The sequence below is a fragment of the Talpa occidentalis genome, unplaced genomic scaffold (genome assembly GCF_014898055.3).
Source record: "Talpa occidentalis isolate TD23 unplaced genomic scaffold, MPIMG_talOcc4v2.1 talOcc4.10, whole genome shotgun sequence".
Classification (NCBI taxonomy): domain Eukaryota; kingdom Metazoa; phylum Chordata; class Mammalia; order Eulipotyphla; family Talpidae; genus Talpa; species Talpa occidentalis.
In genome coordinates, this window is record NW_023600993.1 from 37,727,950 (window position 1) to 37,746,128 (window position 18,179).

An 18,179-nucleotide genomic window follows, 5' to 3' on the forward strand; every position below is an offset into this window, starting at 1 on the left:
TCACCTGTGTTAAAACCACAGACACAAAGCAAATACTGGCTGAGCAGTGGGGCATTTGAGCCTCAGATTCTCTTCTGGCAAACCCTAAAAGACAAGAGTTAGAGAATGATAGCATTCAGTGACCTGATTACTTGTTCATCTGTGTATAAGGTAGCTGATAACATAATTTAAGCAAGACTCGGATTATGAAATGGTGGTTTCACCTAGTCCATTCTTACTTGGAATTCTAATTCAAAACTGTTCCTTTCTTTAATTTTAAATAATTTCTATGCAATCTTTATCAGATCTTTGTGGACCAAAAAGAAAGGACACTTGTAAGTGAGCAATTGGGGTGATTGCAGTGGGGTCAAATTTGGCACTTTCTGCATGGCCAGATGTTATTTACTGTGACTTGTCCATATCTACATACATAAACATTCCCTCCTTTTCCCAATTCATCTCCATTTCCTTTGAGATTTTTTGTTTGCTTCCCTGTCCTCTTTACTACCTTGTACAATATTTGTCTGAACTGATGGAAATGGTCGCAAAGTAAGCACATCAAAAGTGCTTGAGAAATGCGACGTGGAACCTGCCTGTGGGACATTTGCCAGGTCCCCTGGCTGTGTCTTCCCTTGCCTGGTGATTAAGCTCTGAAATTTCTGAAAGCTTGTTCTGAGCTGAAGAGAAGAAACACACTCATCCCTGGCATGCGTGTATGTATGTGTGCGCGTGCATGTGAGTGTGCCGTGTGGGTGCACATGTGTACTATCTCACCCTCTAGCAGGTCTTCTTTGCATCCATGGCTGGCAGTGCACTGCTCTGCCCAGTGAACTGCTGCTACCAAACTGGGACGGAGAGTTCAGTGGCGTGTGAGGACATTGGTGGTAGCCAGGGGAAGTGAGTGAGCAGTTATAATCAGTACTGATCGATCAGATTTAAAATGAGTGATTTCCGCTAGAAGTTATGCTGCTCTGTAGTTTTACTCAGCAAGATAATTTCATAGCCTAAGACAACCTTAGGTGACAATTGAGAGAAGCTTGTAAATCAGCGCTAACAGCAGCGTTCCTACACTCCAGGAGCACAGTCACGCTGCGGTCTCGGAAGCCAGGGAGATGGATGGCATGTGTGTGCCTGAGGGGCAGGAGTCAATTCACCAAGAAGCACAGTGCTCCTTAAAAATGCTCCTTTTATTGTCTCTTCTTTGTTAACAACCCAATGCCAGGCCAGTGAGCACTCCCCCAGATGCCAGGGAGGCCCCTCCTTCCCAGCCAGAGAGGCATTCAGGCTGGGAAATCTTGCAGAGAGGGCTGCCCATGGGAAGTCATCAAGGACTGCTTCAGGAGCCCGAGGGTTTGAGGAGGCCCTCCTGGGATGGGGCACACCTAGGAGTACTGGTCCTGCCATTAGGAGAGAAGAGGTCATGGTTCGCGATATGGATACGGAAAGTGAAGTCCCCCCAGATCCTTCCCAGTGGGTGAGAGGGCATTGCGGGAGGCAGGGTTAAAGCACATGGAGAAACCTCACCCTTGGGACCTATTTGTAGTCAGGAGTGTGATTGAAGAATGGGACAGCCAAGAGGAAGCACATTTAGAGGCCAGTGTTGAGGGACCTGTGAGGTGGGCTCATCCAGCCTTTATAAGCAGGAAGGGATGACGTGTGGGACAGGAGGAGGAAATCCAGGGCCAGAAGCTTCCCGGGCAGGGCCACAGTCTCAGTGGGAAGAGCTGTTTTTGCACATTGGTTGGGTAAGAGTGGAAGGTGGTGAGGACCGAAGAGCAAACTGGGGGAAAGCTGTAAATTGATGTTACGTCAATAAACATAAGTTAACAAAAAGTATCAGGGTTAAGCAAACAGCCTTTTAGCTTACTGGTATCAGGGTAAGTCCATCTGTTGGCCATTAACTTCAAGCACGCTCTGCTTTTGACATGGAGTTGGCTGTGTTAGGGTTTCGTTAGGTAGACCAGACTTTGGTAAGAACAGGCCCTGTCTCCCTGGCCCTTCCCTCCAGTGGATTTTCTTGCTCCAGCGAGGGGGACTGAGGAGGAAAGGTCTTTTCCACAGTACCGGCTCCTAGAGGCATAACAAACACCTCTGGTTTGTTTGTGGTCCCCCCTGGTGCTCCCAGATGTCATCCATCCCGTGTTTTGTCCAGCACATATTCAGGGCCAGGTTACCTGCCTCAAGTGTAAGTTTTTCACCAGCGAGACTCTTTATTACCGAGTCTTAGACCATAAACCATTTTGATTTTGGTTCTTTCTCAACAAATGTCTAGCTTACACCCCCAGCCACTTGAGCTTGGAAAAGTAGAGTGGTTGGATTTGGGGAAAGAAGAAAGTGTTTTGACGTGGTGCCCTCATGCTCCTGTGCAAGCAGATGTGCAGTGGACCCTGGCCATCTGTCCACTAACCTCCCATGATGGCCTTCCCCATGCCAGGGTCCCCGGCAGGCTTCTTGATAAGGGCCCAGAAGTCTTCCTAGAAGGTGTTCTCTGCCTCTTAAAAAGAAAACATGATACTGATTTTTTCAGTTCTCCAGAGAGCACGTATGTATTTTAGGTGATTTTTTTTTTTTAATACTGAATAATACTTGAGACCAGAAATTCTCGTCAGCTAAAACTTTGTGTCAGACTCCTTCCTGGACTCAGCCTGTCCCTTCAACAACAGTATTTCCCTGAGCACTTTCCAGTTTCCCTTCTCAACTAGTCAAATGTGTGCATGTCCAGGTCCTAGGTGGCCGCCTCCATCTCACCCATACTTCTGCTGCTGGCCCCTCTTCTGAGTTACTGTGACTGCTCAGTCATCTCCCTGCATCTGACCTCAGTCCCTGTCCAGTCATCTTCCCCGAATTCTCTTTAAAAGCCCAGAGTGCACCAGGCCACTCTTTTAATGAAATTCTGGTGCCAGCCACATGTTACCTGAGAAAAAGTTAGCTTCCTCTTACTGTCATATTCAAAGTCTTCCACCAAACACCAACCCACTTACATCTCCACCTCATCTTCATCCCCTTGCTAGCTCCATTCCTCTTCCCTACCCTGGACCCGACTGTTAACGGGCTACGTCTTCCCATACCACATACTCCTGTGGGAAAGTCCTTCTATCTTTTTGTCATGTAAGGGCTCCTCTGTGACACTGTTCACACCAAGCCAGCCAGGGCCAGCTCTTGCCTTCACAGTGGGGTTGGTGAGGTGTTTACTGTGCATTATCATCAGAACTACCCCACATTTCTTTCCATTACCACTGAGCTGGGTCTTCATTATCTCACACAACGTCTGCTACATGCTTCTTACTTGGTAAAGAATTGTGAAGTGAAGAAGAGAGTGAATGGATAAGCCTGTAGTTGCAGACTCTTGGCATAATCACAGGTTATTGGGGCAGAGCAGCATGTTCAAAGGGCTTTTGCTTTCCTTGAAGATCCCACTTGATGTTTGGAAAGACATGAGCTAGTTAGAAAGCTGTCGTTCCAGTTCCACCTGAAGTTGGCAGCATGGGTCATAATTTGGGTCAAATACTGTCCAAATAGTCCCTGGAAGACATTAGTAAGTCATCTGGCTACATGGCAGACAGCAAAAGGCAAATCGTCTGAATGGGCTGCTTTTGGTCTGCTGAGGAGACAGGTTCCAGGCAGCAAAAGGAACCTAGACCAGAAGTGCTTTTCTTAATTTCCCTTTGGAAGTCATTCCACAAACACTGTAGGTACACACACACACCCTGTGTGCCACCCCATCCTCTCTCCTGACTAGAGTCCATGCTCTACTTCCAGGAGCCCGTGGTTAGGCAGGACACAGGCATTTGCAATCAGAATAGATTTCTTAGAAATATTGGAGCTTCCTGGCCCTGGGCCCACATTAGTCTGGTTTGTGATTTTAATTTCTGAGGTCAGAAATATTAACAAGTAATAGATGTTATTGTGCATGGCGGGCTTATATGGGTTTGTTAAGCAGGTGGGCATGGACAAAAATTACTGCAAAGGATGATGCTGGCTGGACTGATAGGGATCCTATCAGTGGTTCCACCTGCGGGGCCCTGTCCTCAGAATTCAGCTACAGCAGAACATGTCATGCTTGGATAAGAGGAGAGAGTGTAGAGATGGGCCTTCTGTTAGAAGCCCATGTCTCATCTGGCTTCCCAGATGCTGTGGTGACTTTGGTGAGGAAGGGGCGGGGGACTGAGTCATGCTCCCTTAACAGTGATTTTATTACACAGAAGGCTACTAAACAGGGAAATGGTATGTGGGAAGAAAGGGAGGGCTGGCATTTTCTGCCTCCCCTAGCCTCCCAGCAAAGCCTCCTGGTCAGAGCCTGTGATTCTAGCCACCTGCACCAGCTGAAACTTCCTCTCCCCCAGATTAGGGATGTCAGCCTTGACTTTGTGAACATGCTAGGATTTTCATAGAATGTTGTGAATGTGAGGGATCTTCTAAAGAGAAAATTGTCAAAACTGCCCAAAAAAAAGTTTCAGGACCCCAAATATCAAGCCCCTGTCATGTTGATTGAAGGTGATTTGATACACCACAGTGGGCCAGAATGATTTAGTTGGATCGTTACTTAAGATAAAACTGTTTTAAATCCAAACCATCAGTCAGTGTCGTAGCTCCCTTGTAAATCTAGAGTGATTAACAGCAGCTAGAATAACCATCCCTACTCCAGTCACCAGGATAGCCAACCTGCTGCAGTTATTGTGTGTGGTTGGCTTATAGTGTCATAAAAGACTGGGGCTGTGTATGGCTTCCTCTAGTGGATATTTGATCTCAAGTTCATGGTACCTGACACTTCACTGTACCTTCTGTTCTTGATCCCAGTTGTAAGCACACGGGGCTTCTTTTTATATAAGCCAGACCTGACTGTTTTACTCCCAAAACATGTTCCAACTCTTTGAAAAGATAGTTGATCTAAAGTCGTTGACTTTACAACTAGAAGCTTCTGTGCATAGTGTCTCTTCTTCCCCTCAGATCTTGGGCTTCCCAGGGGTGTCAGAAAACAGGAGGCACCTGCTATCCCAGCCCAGAAGAGGATGTGGACTGTCTGTCACATACATGTAGATTTATGAGTCACAGTCATAGGGATGTTATGCTTTCAGAGTCATCACAAGATGTGACGAAAAAAACAAGAACTGGGTAAAGTCAAGTGACCAGTGGGTTGCAAGTTGGCAGAAGACAGACATTGTAAGGAGTAGAGCTCTAACTCGGTTCCAGGCTCTGAGTGGATGTTGGGTTTAGTGGACTTGGGGACAGAATAATCCTCACAGTCCTCATTCTCAAAGGGCTTTCATTGTGGTCAACCTGCTGACAAAGACCCAAATTCAATGACTAAGGCATGCGAGAGATGCAGAGTCAACAGGTTTGGGGTGAAAATCAGGAATTGAAAAGATTCTATCAAGGGACTGGTGTTGATGTGATCTGGAAGGAGGAAGTGGAACTGGGCAGATACAGTTTGGAAGTGAATGGGGGGAAGTTCAGATGGCAGAGACATCAGAGGTGGGGAAGAAGCTGGCGGTGTTTTAAGAGATGGCAAGCATTCTTAGCCTGGATGGTGTAGAGAATAAGAGCTGAGGGGGTGGAGGAAGCTGTTGGTGATTGGAGGTATCTCTCCATGAACCCATTTATCCTTCCTCTGCAAGACCTGCCTGTGGTCTTGCAGAACCCCCATCCCCACAGTCAAATGTGAGGTTCTCTGGCACACACTGTGCCTTGGGCCTGTGTGCAGCTCTGTGCCTGTCCGCCCACACATCTGCATCCCTGTTGGACCAAGAGCTCTAGCTACAGAGGATCCTCGTCGTAATTCTTGTTGGACTTGTGAGGACAGTGAAGGGTTACTAGTTTGCCTTCAGAAATGAGAACAGAAACAAGAACAAGAATGTTAAAACACCTGGTCACAGTGCTCTTTTCAGTGGGAGAAGAAAAGGAAGTGGGGTAATTGGGACCCCTCAGTATCCTTAACATGAAAGGAGTGGGAGAGCCTTACTCTTCCATGTGAGGGTAACAAATCCTTTCTGTGGGGTTTGGGGTTCTCACCCCAAGTGCCAGGGCAGGGTTGCTACATGCCTCTCTCTGTCCTGCAGATCTACTGCTTGGCTCGGTGCTGCTCAAGGCCCCTGGTCAGCTTTGTGTGTGTGCATGTGTGTGGTGTGTGTGTGCGTGCGTGCGTGCGTGTGTGCGTGTATGTGTGCGCGCGTGCGTGCATGTGTCTGCCCACGTGTGCGCCCGCGTTCTCTAACATGCAGGTGCACACTCCCCCTCTGTGTCCCTTTCCACCAGTGGACAGTATTTGCCTCCCTGTGGGCTTCCCATCCCGTCTGGTCGCCATGGGGGCTGCAGGGCCTCAGACGTGTGCCCCTGTGGTCCGCGTGGCATCGCATTCCTACCTGCTCGTAAACATCTGCCCCCCTGCCTGCTCTGTCCAGGGGTATTTTAGCGACGCCTGGAACACATTTGACTCCCTCATCGTAATCGGCAGCATTATAGACGTGGCTCTCAGCGAAGCAGACGTGAGTATGTGCCCGGTGTGGCCGCTGCCTCTTGTCCTCGCTCTGTCTGTGCACGTTCCACTCCCTGCCCCACGCTGGCATCACCTGGACAAGTCACAGATCCCAATTTCACATAATTTAAAACCAGGAATTTCCTAGCGAGAGCTGTGGGGAAAAAAGGCCTTCTAGGGGCGAGCCTATCTCAGGCCTTTTTGAGACACAGGTTGCCTCTGGGAGGACGATTTTGCAGCACCGCCCAGGTCTCCAGTAGGCAGGGAAGGTAGATGTCGCTAATTGTTTTTATTTGGCTGTGTCAGAAGTGATACCCAAAGTGACGTGTTTATAACATGTTTGTTTTAGGGAAATTTTTCAAGTAGCCAGGTGGCATTGTGCCAGAATGTTCCCTTTTTATAATACTGTCCTTTTCTTCTTTTTTCCTGTTGTGCCTCCTCTCCTCTGTGGCTTCTGAATGCTTGCCCTAACAGCACTATTTCACTGATGCATGGAACACTTTTGATGCCTTAATTGTTGTTGGTAGCGTCGTTGATATTGCTATAACTGAAGTGAATGTAAGTAGCAAACTTCGTGTCCTATGACGTGATTGTTTTTTAAGTTTAGCATAGAGGAGGTGAGAGGGCCTCCTCACGGGTCTCTCTGCACTTTACACTTTGCTTTTGAATGACTGAAAACATTTTGTGGCATCCCCTCCCTCACCTCACCACCACCCCCTGAAAGAGAACGGGGAAGTAGATGGAGAATTGCCATTCGGGACGTAAAACATTATTTTAAAAGAAGGTCCTGTGAAAGGAGTTAAGGGTGAGGAGTTAATTGCTGACCTCAGCTGGTCACCTGCCAGCTGTGTGCCTCAGTTTCTCCAATGTCAGCCGTAGTTCATTAAGTGTGTCTTGGTGTACCCACCGTGGTTCTATGAAGGCGCAGGAGGGAAACCCCTCAGCCATACCTGGAGCATGTGGCCACAGCTTCTGGTATCTGCTGAATCCAACTGGTGACACCCCAGCTCCCCAGATGGCGAATCAGACTGATGGCTGCCCTGGGCCTGGGGAAGGAGGACCTACTGTATATCAGGAAGGGTGTGTCAGTGTCCAGGGTTGTACTCAGTTGAATCATTTGATGGGGGACCAAGTTCAGTAGCAGCGTAATAGGTGAACAACTCCCCCCTCCAGGAAACCTCCTGAGACCCTCTCTTTAAAATGAAGAGGCTTGAGAAGGGGGAGCACCCTCTCTCGTTGACTGCTCATGGACCTGACCCTTGCCTATGCTGGAGGGGTCTGAGGCAGGCAGAAGTAGCCCTGCCCACTGGTCTGTCTCTAGTTCATCAGCGAGTCTAAGAGGGTATCTGGTATGCGCTTGGGCTGTGTGGAGCCTTCATGGGGGCCAGTGAAGTGCAGGGTTGGGGGGGGGGGGGGGGACTGTTGTGCAGGGCTGGCTTTCTGCTCCACATTGCCAGTGAGCTGCCCTCCCCAAGGCCGGTGGGGAAGGGGCCACTGCGCTCTGCCTGGCTGACACCTGTGGGATTGTATGGTCCATCCTGGTGTCCGGACAGCCTGTGTCAGATAAGGACAGTGAAAATCCTCTATGCCACAGTTCGGGGGCTGGGTTAATTCTGAAATGCAAAATGGGAGCCAGCCACCAGCCTCACAAGCCCACACTTACCAGTTCTAGTTGTAGTTCAGAAGGAACTTGGGCCCAGGCCTCAGTACTTTCATGGATGAAAATTTACCCTGCTTTTTGGGAAATTTTTGCTAAAATGCCCAAGTTATTCACAAGATATAAGGACATTATTATGTCAATTTTCCACATAATAATGAGAAGGACTCATAATATGTTACAATGTCCATGAAAATGTGATTTAAGCCTCATAACACCCAAATCCATGCCATGACAAGGTATTTAAATGGTATTATTACTAGACTTGGGGACATACTTCCCCCGCCTCTCCATAAGTCAGCTATAAAATTTCCATTCATAATGTGTAAGTCATGCTTATAAAATGATCTGATGCTAATAGGAGAAGAGCAGGACCCCACCTGAGCTGCCAGGGGCTCTCTTGAGTTCATGACCAGACATCTACCTGCTTAATAATCTCACAGTGCAAAGCAGCTGCAGCCAACATCAAAGTAAACTGATGTGTAAAGATTCTGTAATGGAGCCTCATGGGTGTCCAAGGTGGATGTGACATTAGAGTTATCTTGGGATGTCCATGAGAGTGGACGTGAAAATAAAGTACGCTTCAACTTCAGCAGCACTCCCTGGAGCTCTGGGGCTTAGGTCTTGTGCAGGGAGCAGGTGGGGTGTGTGGTTTCTGGGTACCAGGATGTGACAAGGTTTATCACCAAATGAACATCTAGCTCTCTAAATGCCTGACCACCTGCTGGCTGGCGGCTCATGGCTCCAGTGCCCACAGCAACAGCACACCCTGACTTCCTCACCATGTGCTGGGAGCAGAGGCCCACTGGGCCTGCCCCTTGCTCCCCAGTCTTGTCCTTCTGGACCTTCCATTAGTCAGGAAATCCACAGGGCTGCCACGCCCACTCTAAATTTCTAGTTAGCATTTGACATTGGGTGTCTGTACAAAACCAGTTTTCACCGGGTTGACACCTGGTGCTTCGACTCCAAATCATACTGACAGACATTCCTGTCCCTTCCCTTGGTCAAATGTAGCCTGAGACCAGAGTCGCTCAGTGGATGGCAGTGCCGGTTCCCTGTCCAGGACCAGCGGGACACCTGCCACCTGGGAGAGCTCAGTGTCTCTGCTGGGCCCCTTGCAGAGAGAATGCTCAAAGCCACCTTCTCATTCACTCAATCCTTCTCCCCAAATTTATCGGGCGTTTACAATTCACAGGCTGGGGGCTGAGCTCTGGGGGGCAGAGAGGCTGGGTGTCTTTATTCTCGAATGGTAAAACTACCTGCGTGGAGCTGTTCCCACACTCCTCTCCCCCACACTCCTGGCTCCTGGGGAAGCAGTGTCTGTCCTGTCCCTGGTGTCTTGTCCCTAAGCTCCCGGGTCAGCTGAGCATGAACACTCTTGGTCTGTTGTTGCCTGTTTTTTGCTGCCACGTCATCCTTTTTGCAACTTGCTGTGCTCTCTCCCCCAACCTCTGTTGCTCTTTCTTTTCTGTTACCTAATTGATTTTCATGTTGGTTTTATTTTTAGAAAATTGTAGCGGCAAGTATATATAAACATATATACGGTGAAGTCGTTGTTAAAGCAAAAGCACTTTAAAGACTTACTGTTTTTGGCTTCCCCACCTTTGGTTTTCACTGAGTTTCACAGGATGTGCCATTGGTTATGGTCATCTAAATTGTTTCCTGTCCCATGCTTCATTATCTGCAGCCTGGGGCCTGAGCTGGGCCTGTCTGGGTCCGTTACGCTTGGCTCTGTGACTTGCCAACATAATCTTCAAGAATGAATCATCTGGCCTGAAAATGAGAAATGGAGCTTGCATTTGTATTCTTTGCGAAAACATTTTGGATGGCCCTTTCCATCGTCCTGCTTGCATGCTCACCCAGCCCCTCCTCCAGCGGCCCCGCCCCGCCCCCACCCCCCTCCCTCTTCTGGCTATGGCTCGATACTTCTCATGCATTTGTCCTTATTGCATTTGGTCATAACATCACCAGGCTGCTGAAATGTCAGGTAATGACTGGCAGGCTCACTTTTGCTCCCTCTTTGATGCCTGCTTATTCCTTGAATGGTGAAATGACCCAGCATCATTCCCCTAACCCAGGGAATGGCTGTTCCTGACATTTAGTCTTTCCCGTTATTATTGAAAAGAAAGGAATTAATGCAGAAGGTGTGGGCTGACCCCTTGGGTTGTACTTGGGAAACTCAACGCTGGTGTGGCTCCTGTGGGTTCAGGGGGCCCAAAGCCTCTGTCTCAAGAGCCTGCTGAGAGCCTGTGGGAAGGGGCTGGAGGGACTATCAGGTGAGCCCTGGGGATCTGAGGAGATTTCCAAACCCTGACGTACAATTTGGCCTGCTGAAACCCCCAAAGGGTTCTCAGCTAAAAAACATGGTGTCTTAGGGTTGGAAGGAGTTGCTGGGGTCAGCAAGTCCCAGCCATGAGCTGGCTGACTCTGGAACCTCCTGTCTTAAAAAACTCATCATGTAGCCCTGGAGGCTGTCTTTATATAGCAACCTGGGGAGTGAGTCTCCCCAGTCTCATGTCCACATTGGCCCATTTCCACCCCCTGCCAGCTCGCTCTATTTCCATGCTTCCTCCATCCCTCGTAAGGAAGATGGGGATGGCACCTGATCTCGTGGGCACTGAACCCTCATTACTCCACAAGAACCCCCTGCTCAGGTGTAGCAGCCTGAGTGGGCTTTTCCAGTAGTCCCACTCTGTGTGGCAGTCCAGACCCAGAGGGAGTTAGTTGGTGTGGGTGACCAGATGAAGACTCGACCCAGCTTCACCTGGTTTAGGATTGCTCCCAAAACTCAAGCAAACCCCAAAACAATTATATACAACTCATCCATTTGTTAGAGATCCCTGGCAGTTCTAACTTGCAGCCTCGGGTAAGCGTGAACCCACCCTTTTCATCAAGATGCCAGTTGTAGTTTGGACACAGCCATCCTCAGGGTTCTTCCAATTTGGAAAATATTTTGGCAACTTGCTCTGTCCCCCAACACTACCAGCAACACCCTCCCCTACAACTGACCCCCTGCCCAGGGAGGCGTCTGCGGGAAAGGGAAGGTGTTTCAGGCTGCCCTGGGCCGCATGCCCCTCAGTGTGCTGTTTGTTCTTCCCTTTCCTGCATGTTGTGCTGCCTCCCCCTCCACAAATGCTGTCTCTTCCTCCTCCTCTTTGTTTATTTAGACAAAAGAATATCCATGGTTTCAAGTCCCTAGTCCAACACTTGCCATACTTCAAAGTTATCAGTTGAAAAAGATGTGTATTTCAAAAGTCAGTTTGTCTGCTAATGCCCCCACCTCATAAGGGAGTGGATGATGGAGGATCTGTCAGACAGGCCCCAAGGTAGGGAGCAGAGGCCTGAAGTAGGGCCACACTGGCCAGGAAGAGTGTCTTCCCCAACCGCAGGCCTCCTTGTTCTCTTGCAGATTCCACACGCAGGGTATGGAAATTTCAAATGTGTGATCATAGAGTGCTCTGCTCTGTCTTCTGCATGGCCTGGTTCCCTTGAGCACAGACAAGCAGAGGCACACGCACCCTCCCCGCCCCAGCCACCCCCGCCCTCCACACAGCCTCAGGGAGATGATATGTGAGACAGTGAGAACTTTGGGAAACCAATTCCTTCATTTGTTAAAGCTTTGAGTTAAAAAAAAAAAAATCACCTGCTTCTTTAAGGAGATGTTAATCATTTTGAAGTGAGCTAATAGAAGAGAAAAATAAAAATAATGACTTGGGGTTTTGACAGACACATTGCCATGTTTGTGTTCTGAGCATCCTGCATGAACCAGGATTTAAAACCCTGTCAGAAGCTGTTAGTCCTAAGTTCCTAAGTTCCTGGTCACTTTGCTGAAATTCATTGTGATATAATATGCCAGACTCTCGATGTCTATGAATTTCATGTTCGCTCTCAGGAGGCAGCCATTGAGAGTGAGCCCTCAGATGAGGGCTCCACAGCTGTACAGACACCATGCAGAAAGCCTCCCTGAAAGCCTCAGGTGCACTCAGCAACTCTGGGTCTCTCCAGATGATCCGCGTTTCTTTGTCAGATACCAGGTAGATCAGCTGCTTCAGTGGAGGTGACATTACTCAAGGACAGAGAGAAGCTGTCATTTCCCCACTGCTGTTCAGCCTGCTGATATTGCTAGAGTTTGCCTATAACCTCTTTGCATTCTTGTAAACACTTACTGAATATCTAAGAGCCAGAGTCCACGCTGGGGACTGGGGACTCAAAGCCTGAGGGGAGAGGCAGGCATGCACAGGGCCTCAAGGCCTGTGATTTTGTGCCCAGCAGGGGCTCAGGGACTCAGGAGTCACACACAGCTGAGTTTTCCCTTCCCTGAAAACAGTCTGAGCCATAGGTTGGGCAGAGCAGGCTTCTGTAAGGAAACCAGCCTGTCTCCACTCACACTGGCTTGGTCTGTCTAGCTGCTGGCAAGCTCTCCAGAGGGGGCATCATCAGACACATGCTGCCTGGGGGTACGGCCCAGGTCTGTTAGCTCCACTTATTAGTCATTCTGTTCCTTGGGAACAAGAGTAGCCCACTACAGAGCAGTTAGTTCCTGAGACTCCCAGGACTCCCCACCTCTCCAATGTGACTCAGCAAAGAGAACCAATCTCCCCATGAGAAGCAGGGCCCCACTCTGCATTTCTGTCTCTAGGGACAGCTGAGGCCTTGCAGCATTATCTCTTGCTGGATGCGTGTTGGACTTGCAACGACATATCCTGCAATATGAATTAGAAAGTAGTGTCTGAGCCTGTGTGAGGGCTGCTTGCCCTCAAGTCCAGTTCTGACAGTGTCCCTGGCACATTTTCAGGGAGGGAGCAGATGTGTTATCCTAAAACAAATTAACCAGGGATTTGTCAGAAGGGGGAGATGTCCTCTAGAATCCGCTTCTTCCTTCCCAGTTGATTAATGCATTTTCCATCTTTGATTTCTTAAAGCCAACTGAAAGTGAGAATGTCCCTGTCCCAACTGCTACACCTGGGGTAAGATCAGTGACTAGTCCCCAGGGGCTGGGCCTTTTCCTTGAGTTTATTTGACCATGTCAAGTCTTCCGCTAGTTTTTCTGTATTCTCCATGATTGTCCTTCCAGAAGTGTCTGCAGTGGTTTGCATTCATCATCAGTGTCCAGTACTCTTGACCAGCCCAACGTTCTCCTTTTAACACACTAGACCATGTGAACATGCATGTGCTGTGTGGACCCAGTTTTCCAAGTCCTGTGTTGTTAGCATGTAACTTTTCCTTTCATATCATGCTTTTTAAGGTGAAAAGGCCCTAGAAACACATCTTTGGTTCTTACCTCTGTCACCCTTGTTTGCATCTGTTGCTGTTTTTTCTGAAAGTATTGCATGTTCTACTTTCCATTGGGTTTGACCTCTCCATGATAACCCTTCAGAACTCTGAAGAAAGCAATAGAATCTCCATCACCTTTTTCCGTCTTTTCCGAGTGATGCGATTGGTGAAGCTACTCAGCAGGGGGGAAGGCATCCGGACACTGCTGTGGACTTTCATTAAGTCCTTTCAGGTAAGAGCCATGTCAGTGACTTCTGTTTATCTTTGAAGATAACATGTAACTCAGTGACTGCTCCCTGTAGTGGAGGATCCAGAGTCCCTTCTGCATCACCCCTGTGTCCTCCTAGGGGCATAGAAAGTATGGAAAGCCTCAACTCAGCAAATCAAATAGGGTTACTTGTTTAAAGGAAACAAAAGCAATAAGGACCTGGTGTGGGGAGAGATGCATTTCCAGACTGATAGTGACGTGGGGTCTCCCCAGGATGCCCAGGGGTGAAGGTAGATGTCTGAGAGAGTCAGGGTTCTACAGATGCCCTGGGAGCGAGATGGCTTCTCCAAGGCTGTGACAGTCCTGTCACTAACCTAAAAATAAGTGAGAACCCTATACCCAGGCCAGCACACCAGCCCCTGTCTCTGGGTTGTCCAGTACCTGGAGGGGTTGCAGAGCTCAGGATGCTTAGGCATAAGCCAGGTCTTGCTTGTCATCTATGATTCTCTAGCATGGTGCAGGCTGGTTCTAGTCTATTCCTGAACAGAAGCCAGCTTCTCCTCCCAGTGTCCCACATGAGGTATTCTCGTCTTCTGGACTGAATCCACTGGGAAGGGGGGCTACAGATAGGGAATTTAGAGATATAGATATTAGAAAGTTAATCTTTGTTTCTTTATTATCTGATTAAATTCAAAAGTAATAAATGTACCCATAAACTAATGAAGCTATATATGAAAAAGCTCAAATTAGCCCCTCCCACCTCCAAGGGTTGGCTGGTGTTCATAGTCAGGAAGTATTTTTCTGCAGTGGGTAAGATGCTGACAGGTAAAGAGAAGACTAGACGGACGGCATTTGGGGGCAGGAGAGAGTACGAAAACTCAGAGAAGGGAAATCACACTCCCGCTGAGGAAAATGAGGCTGAAGGAGGAAGAGGGTGCAGCCAGGAGAGAGGCGGGGCAGAGCCGGACCTTGGGAGCTGAGACTGCCCTTGGTCAGGAGTGAAACCTTAGAGAGTTGTAGTTAATGTGAATGACCAAAATATGTGAATGAACTGCTATAGAAATAGAATGTGTTTACTCAATAATGTTATTCTTCTTCACTTCTAAAGAAAAATATTTTTTTAAGATTTGGTCACCGTAAATAAGAAATTCATGTCAGGGATGTCCATGCAGCTCCGGTGGAAAGATTTAGTCCTGGGAATTTAAGAATTGTTCTCCTCTCCTTCTTGCCCCGAGGCCTCTCCCGCAAGCATGCTCCACCAGATCCTCAGCCAGGCCACGCAGCACCCCAGCTTGATCCCCCTGTGTGTGTGTATTGGCGCCGGAGGGGCTGGGGCAGTGCTGTGTGTTATGCATCTGGCTTTGTTCAATCCAGATGTCAGTAGGGACAGAAAATATAACCCTGAGCCCTGGAACAGATGGGGTCCCGATGATCAATACAAGTTCTGCTCGGTGAATGTAGATGACAGCAGACTGAAGAAAGAAGGTCCAGGCTTCTAGATGAGATATTTCACTCTAAAGCTGCTTAAAATGAAAATCTTCTAGAAGCCATACGCACAGTTTTCCTCTTAACCAGGAAATATTTTCCCTCATCTGAACCAGGGGAGAGAAGGAAATTCATTTCAGAGTGTAGTGGCCCTTAATACTAAGAGTGTGCCAACAAAATCCTAAAACCAGCTGGGGGTGGGGAAAAAAAATCTTAAACACCGAGTAATGTAGGGAGAAGATGCATCTAGGCATGACTAATCCTGAGGACTCGGCAGTCCTGCTGTCGGGAAGGAGCTGCTGCCCAGGGCCTGGCTAGTTTGCAGTCACATATCCAGAGGTGGCGCAAGTTGGAAAGTGTTTCAACCACTGGCTTCCTGACACTCTTTCTTAGATAGGCTGCTTTAAGCGTGCGTGCTTGCATTAAGTTTGCACTCAGAACACTCCCTGGAGGTGCGTCTTGCACAGGAACACCTTGTGTCACTTGTCATTAGGTACAAGAGCAGTTGCAGAGCATTGCATTAAAGGACAAGGGGTCTGCCCAGACACACATAGTTGTATTTGATGTTTTTAAGCCTCAGTGACCACCCAGCTAGCTCCTTTTCTTCCCATAACAGCCCTCAGCTCTGTGGTTCTTTTGGGTAACTTGCTTTGTACAGCACCAGCCAGAAAGTGGCTCTTCCTTTCTGACCAGTAATCCCATTCCTCAGGCTTTGCTCTAAGGAAATACTTCCTAAATATGTTCCCCCTTCCTAAATATGCCTCCTGAAGAAAAATGGCAGCAATCTAAATATTCAGTGTTTTAGAAAGGTTTCATCACTTACAATGATTTCTCAATGAATCCAATGAGGAGTAAAGCGTTATTATGAGAGTGATGTGTCTGCATTGACTGAGTCAGGGGTAGGACACAGAAGTGTCAGTGACTGTGGTTGCAGCTTGGGAACACGAGGTGTGCCTGTGGTTGGTGTCCTTAAGGGTGAAAGTGGTTGTTCTGGGCCAGGGTTTAAGAAGCCCTTCCTCACAAGTGATGTCCTTTCAACAACCCATGGAAAACAGAAGGCTGTGGCCCAGCTGCACCCCAGCAGTCTTGGGGCAGAGGCCAGTGCCGAGATGATGCTTTCTCTCTTGCAGGCGCTCCCATACGTCGCCCTTCTCATAGCCATGCTGTTCTTCATCTACGCGGTCATTGGCATGCAGGTAAGCGTCAACCACCTTTCCCTCGGGACCCGTTTGCTGGTCAGCCCCAAAACTGTGGTGTAGTACACCTTGGCCAGGTGAAAGGGAAAGACAAGATCAGGCAATCCAAGCAAAAAGATGGAGAAGGGAAAGCGGTGGCTCCCCAGGAGAGAGACTGTGCCTGGAAGAGTCAGGCTGGGAAGAGCAAGGAGAGGTTGGAATCTGGATTTAGGGGCACTGCCCACACCTGATCTGAGTCTTAGAAGAGTCAACTGATTCAGGAGGCCCATAGTTGATTTTAGCAGCAGAAAGGCTATGCTTGTCTTCCTTTCTTCACTGAAGTTACCAAAAAGATATTTAGTCATATAACGTCTATTTGTTTTGAAAAATCGTGCTTATCATTACCAAGTGAGAGTCTCACTTGAAGCAACTCTTCCAGGCATGACTGTAACTGAACTGGAGAGATCATCTTGCTCAGTAGCAAGGAAACATGGAACCGGGCCCTCTGGCCTTGGCCTCTTAATGGAGTAACTGCAGCTCCTTGTGTGGGGAGAGGGATTGATGGGTTGTTAATAGCTGAGAGTGTGGGGTGTGGAGGCAGAGCCTCCAGGCGGAGAACAAGGTAGAGGTAACACTTGGCACCGGCCCTCCTTGGGTGGTCTCTCTGCCACTTTCATTGCTATCTTTCAGGGGTAAGTAGGAAAGATGTGGAGGATTCCTGAGACAGAGGAATAGTTATGCATATATATAATATATATTTAATTTGGAAGGCATGAAACATTTGCAAGTCTTCAGGAATTTTACTGGGAGAGGTGGACCCAGAGTTCACCTACCCAAGCTCTGTCACACAGCAGCGTGTGGTGCTGTATGCCCTGAAGTGTCGTTGACGACCTTGTGTGCGTGTACAAGACACGCGCGGTCCTGAGACCTGTGGCTGCATTGCCCACACCACCACAATCACTCAAGAGCCTCTGCCAGGCATCGGACTCTGCCTCTCTTAGCCCCTCGAACAGTCTTTACAGACTTCCCTGGCCCCTCAGGGCCCTTCCCTTTCTGTGGCCCCCACTTTTGTCCGAGTGTGCACATTCTCCATTTCCTGGCGCACCAGGGTGGGTTTGTCTCTGCTCCTTTGCAAGTGGGACAGCCTCTGCCTAGCCTAATACACTCTCCATTCTCCATGTCACCTGATGGGTTTGGGTCTGAATGTCACTCCCCGAAGCCTTTCTAGCTCTAGCCCCAGTGCAGGCTGTGAGCTTGTTACGTGCCTGTGTTGGGTGGGCCATCCATCCAGCGGTCAGCAGGAAGGGCGCTGTCTGCTTCTGCCTGTACCTCTCCTCCAGGGCAGGGGTGCCATGAGTGAGAATGTGCCTCTTTAGCACCAAGTTCCCAGGGGTCAGCAAAGTGCCCAGCACATCTCTGTTGAATGAACACTGTGCCAAGCACCATGAGCACGCCCCATGGGGTGGTTGCTAAACTGATACTGTTTATGCAGTTTGCGGGTTTTTTCGTTTTTGTTTTTATATGACAAAATCTATCTTTTTTTCCCCCCTGATAACTCTCTACTTAGATGTTTGGAAAAGTTGCCATGAGAGATAACAACCAGATCAACAGAAACAACAATTTCCAGACATTTCCCCAGGCGGTGCTGCTGCTCTTCAGGTGACTGCGTCCCACATAGGCCTGGCTCTCCTCCAGAGTGACAGAGGACACTTGTTACTAAGCAGTGTGACCTTCCCAGTCAGCTGCAGTAGCTTTGTCCATCTGTCTTGTGGTCTTAAACAAGAGACTCTAGCATTTCAGTCATACTGGATTTTTGTTGGGCTGTTGAAATGGCTGTGGTTCACATTGTGGCTGGCGAGGTTTTCCACTTGGGAGTTAGTAGGTCTACTAAGGCCACCAGGAAAATCGTGGGCTTTGTGCTTAGACACA

At 48.7% G+C, this 18,179-nt stretch overlaps 2 protein-coding genes across 26 annotated transcripts in view; both read left to right on the plus strand.

Annotated features, from left to right (window-relative positions):
- The window catches only part of CACNA1D (calcium voltage-gated channel subunit alpha1 D), a 477,528-nt gene that overhangs the window by 418,079 nt on the left and 41,270 nt on the right, over positions 1–18,179 (plus strand). For 8 of the 25 annotated variants that reach the window (XM_054694641.1, XM_054694644.1, XM_054694652.1 and 5 more), the window contains 6 exons: positions 6,378–6,461; positions 6,926–7,009; positions 13,031–13,075; positions 13,486–13,614; positions 16,206–16,271; positions 17,818–17,909. In XM_054694641.1, coding sequence (XP_054550616.1) covers positions 6,378–6,461; positions 6,926–7,009; positions 13,031–13,075; positions 13,486–13,614; positions 16,206–16,271; positions 17,818–17,909 — 500 coding nt within the window. The remainder of the gene's footprint in view (positions 1–6,377; positions 6,462–6,925; positions 7,010–13,030; positions 13,076–13,485; positions 13,615–16,205; positions 16,272–17,817; positions 17,910–18,179) is intronic. The other 17 variants (XM_054694657.1, XM_054694660.1, XM_054694665.1 and 14 more) reach the window with 6 other exon arrangements.
- LOC119261426 (cytochrome c oxidase subunit NDUFA4-like) lies at positions 14,792–16,197 on the plus strand. The gene has a single exon (XM_037530732.2). The coding sequence runs from the start codon at positions 14,841–14,843 to the stop codon at positions 15,087–15,089; it is 249 nt and encodes an 82-aa protein (XP_037386629.1). The 5' UTR covers positions 14,792–14,840; the 3' UTR covers positions 15,090–16,197.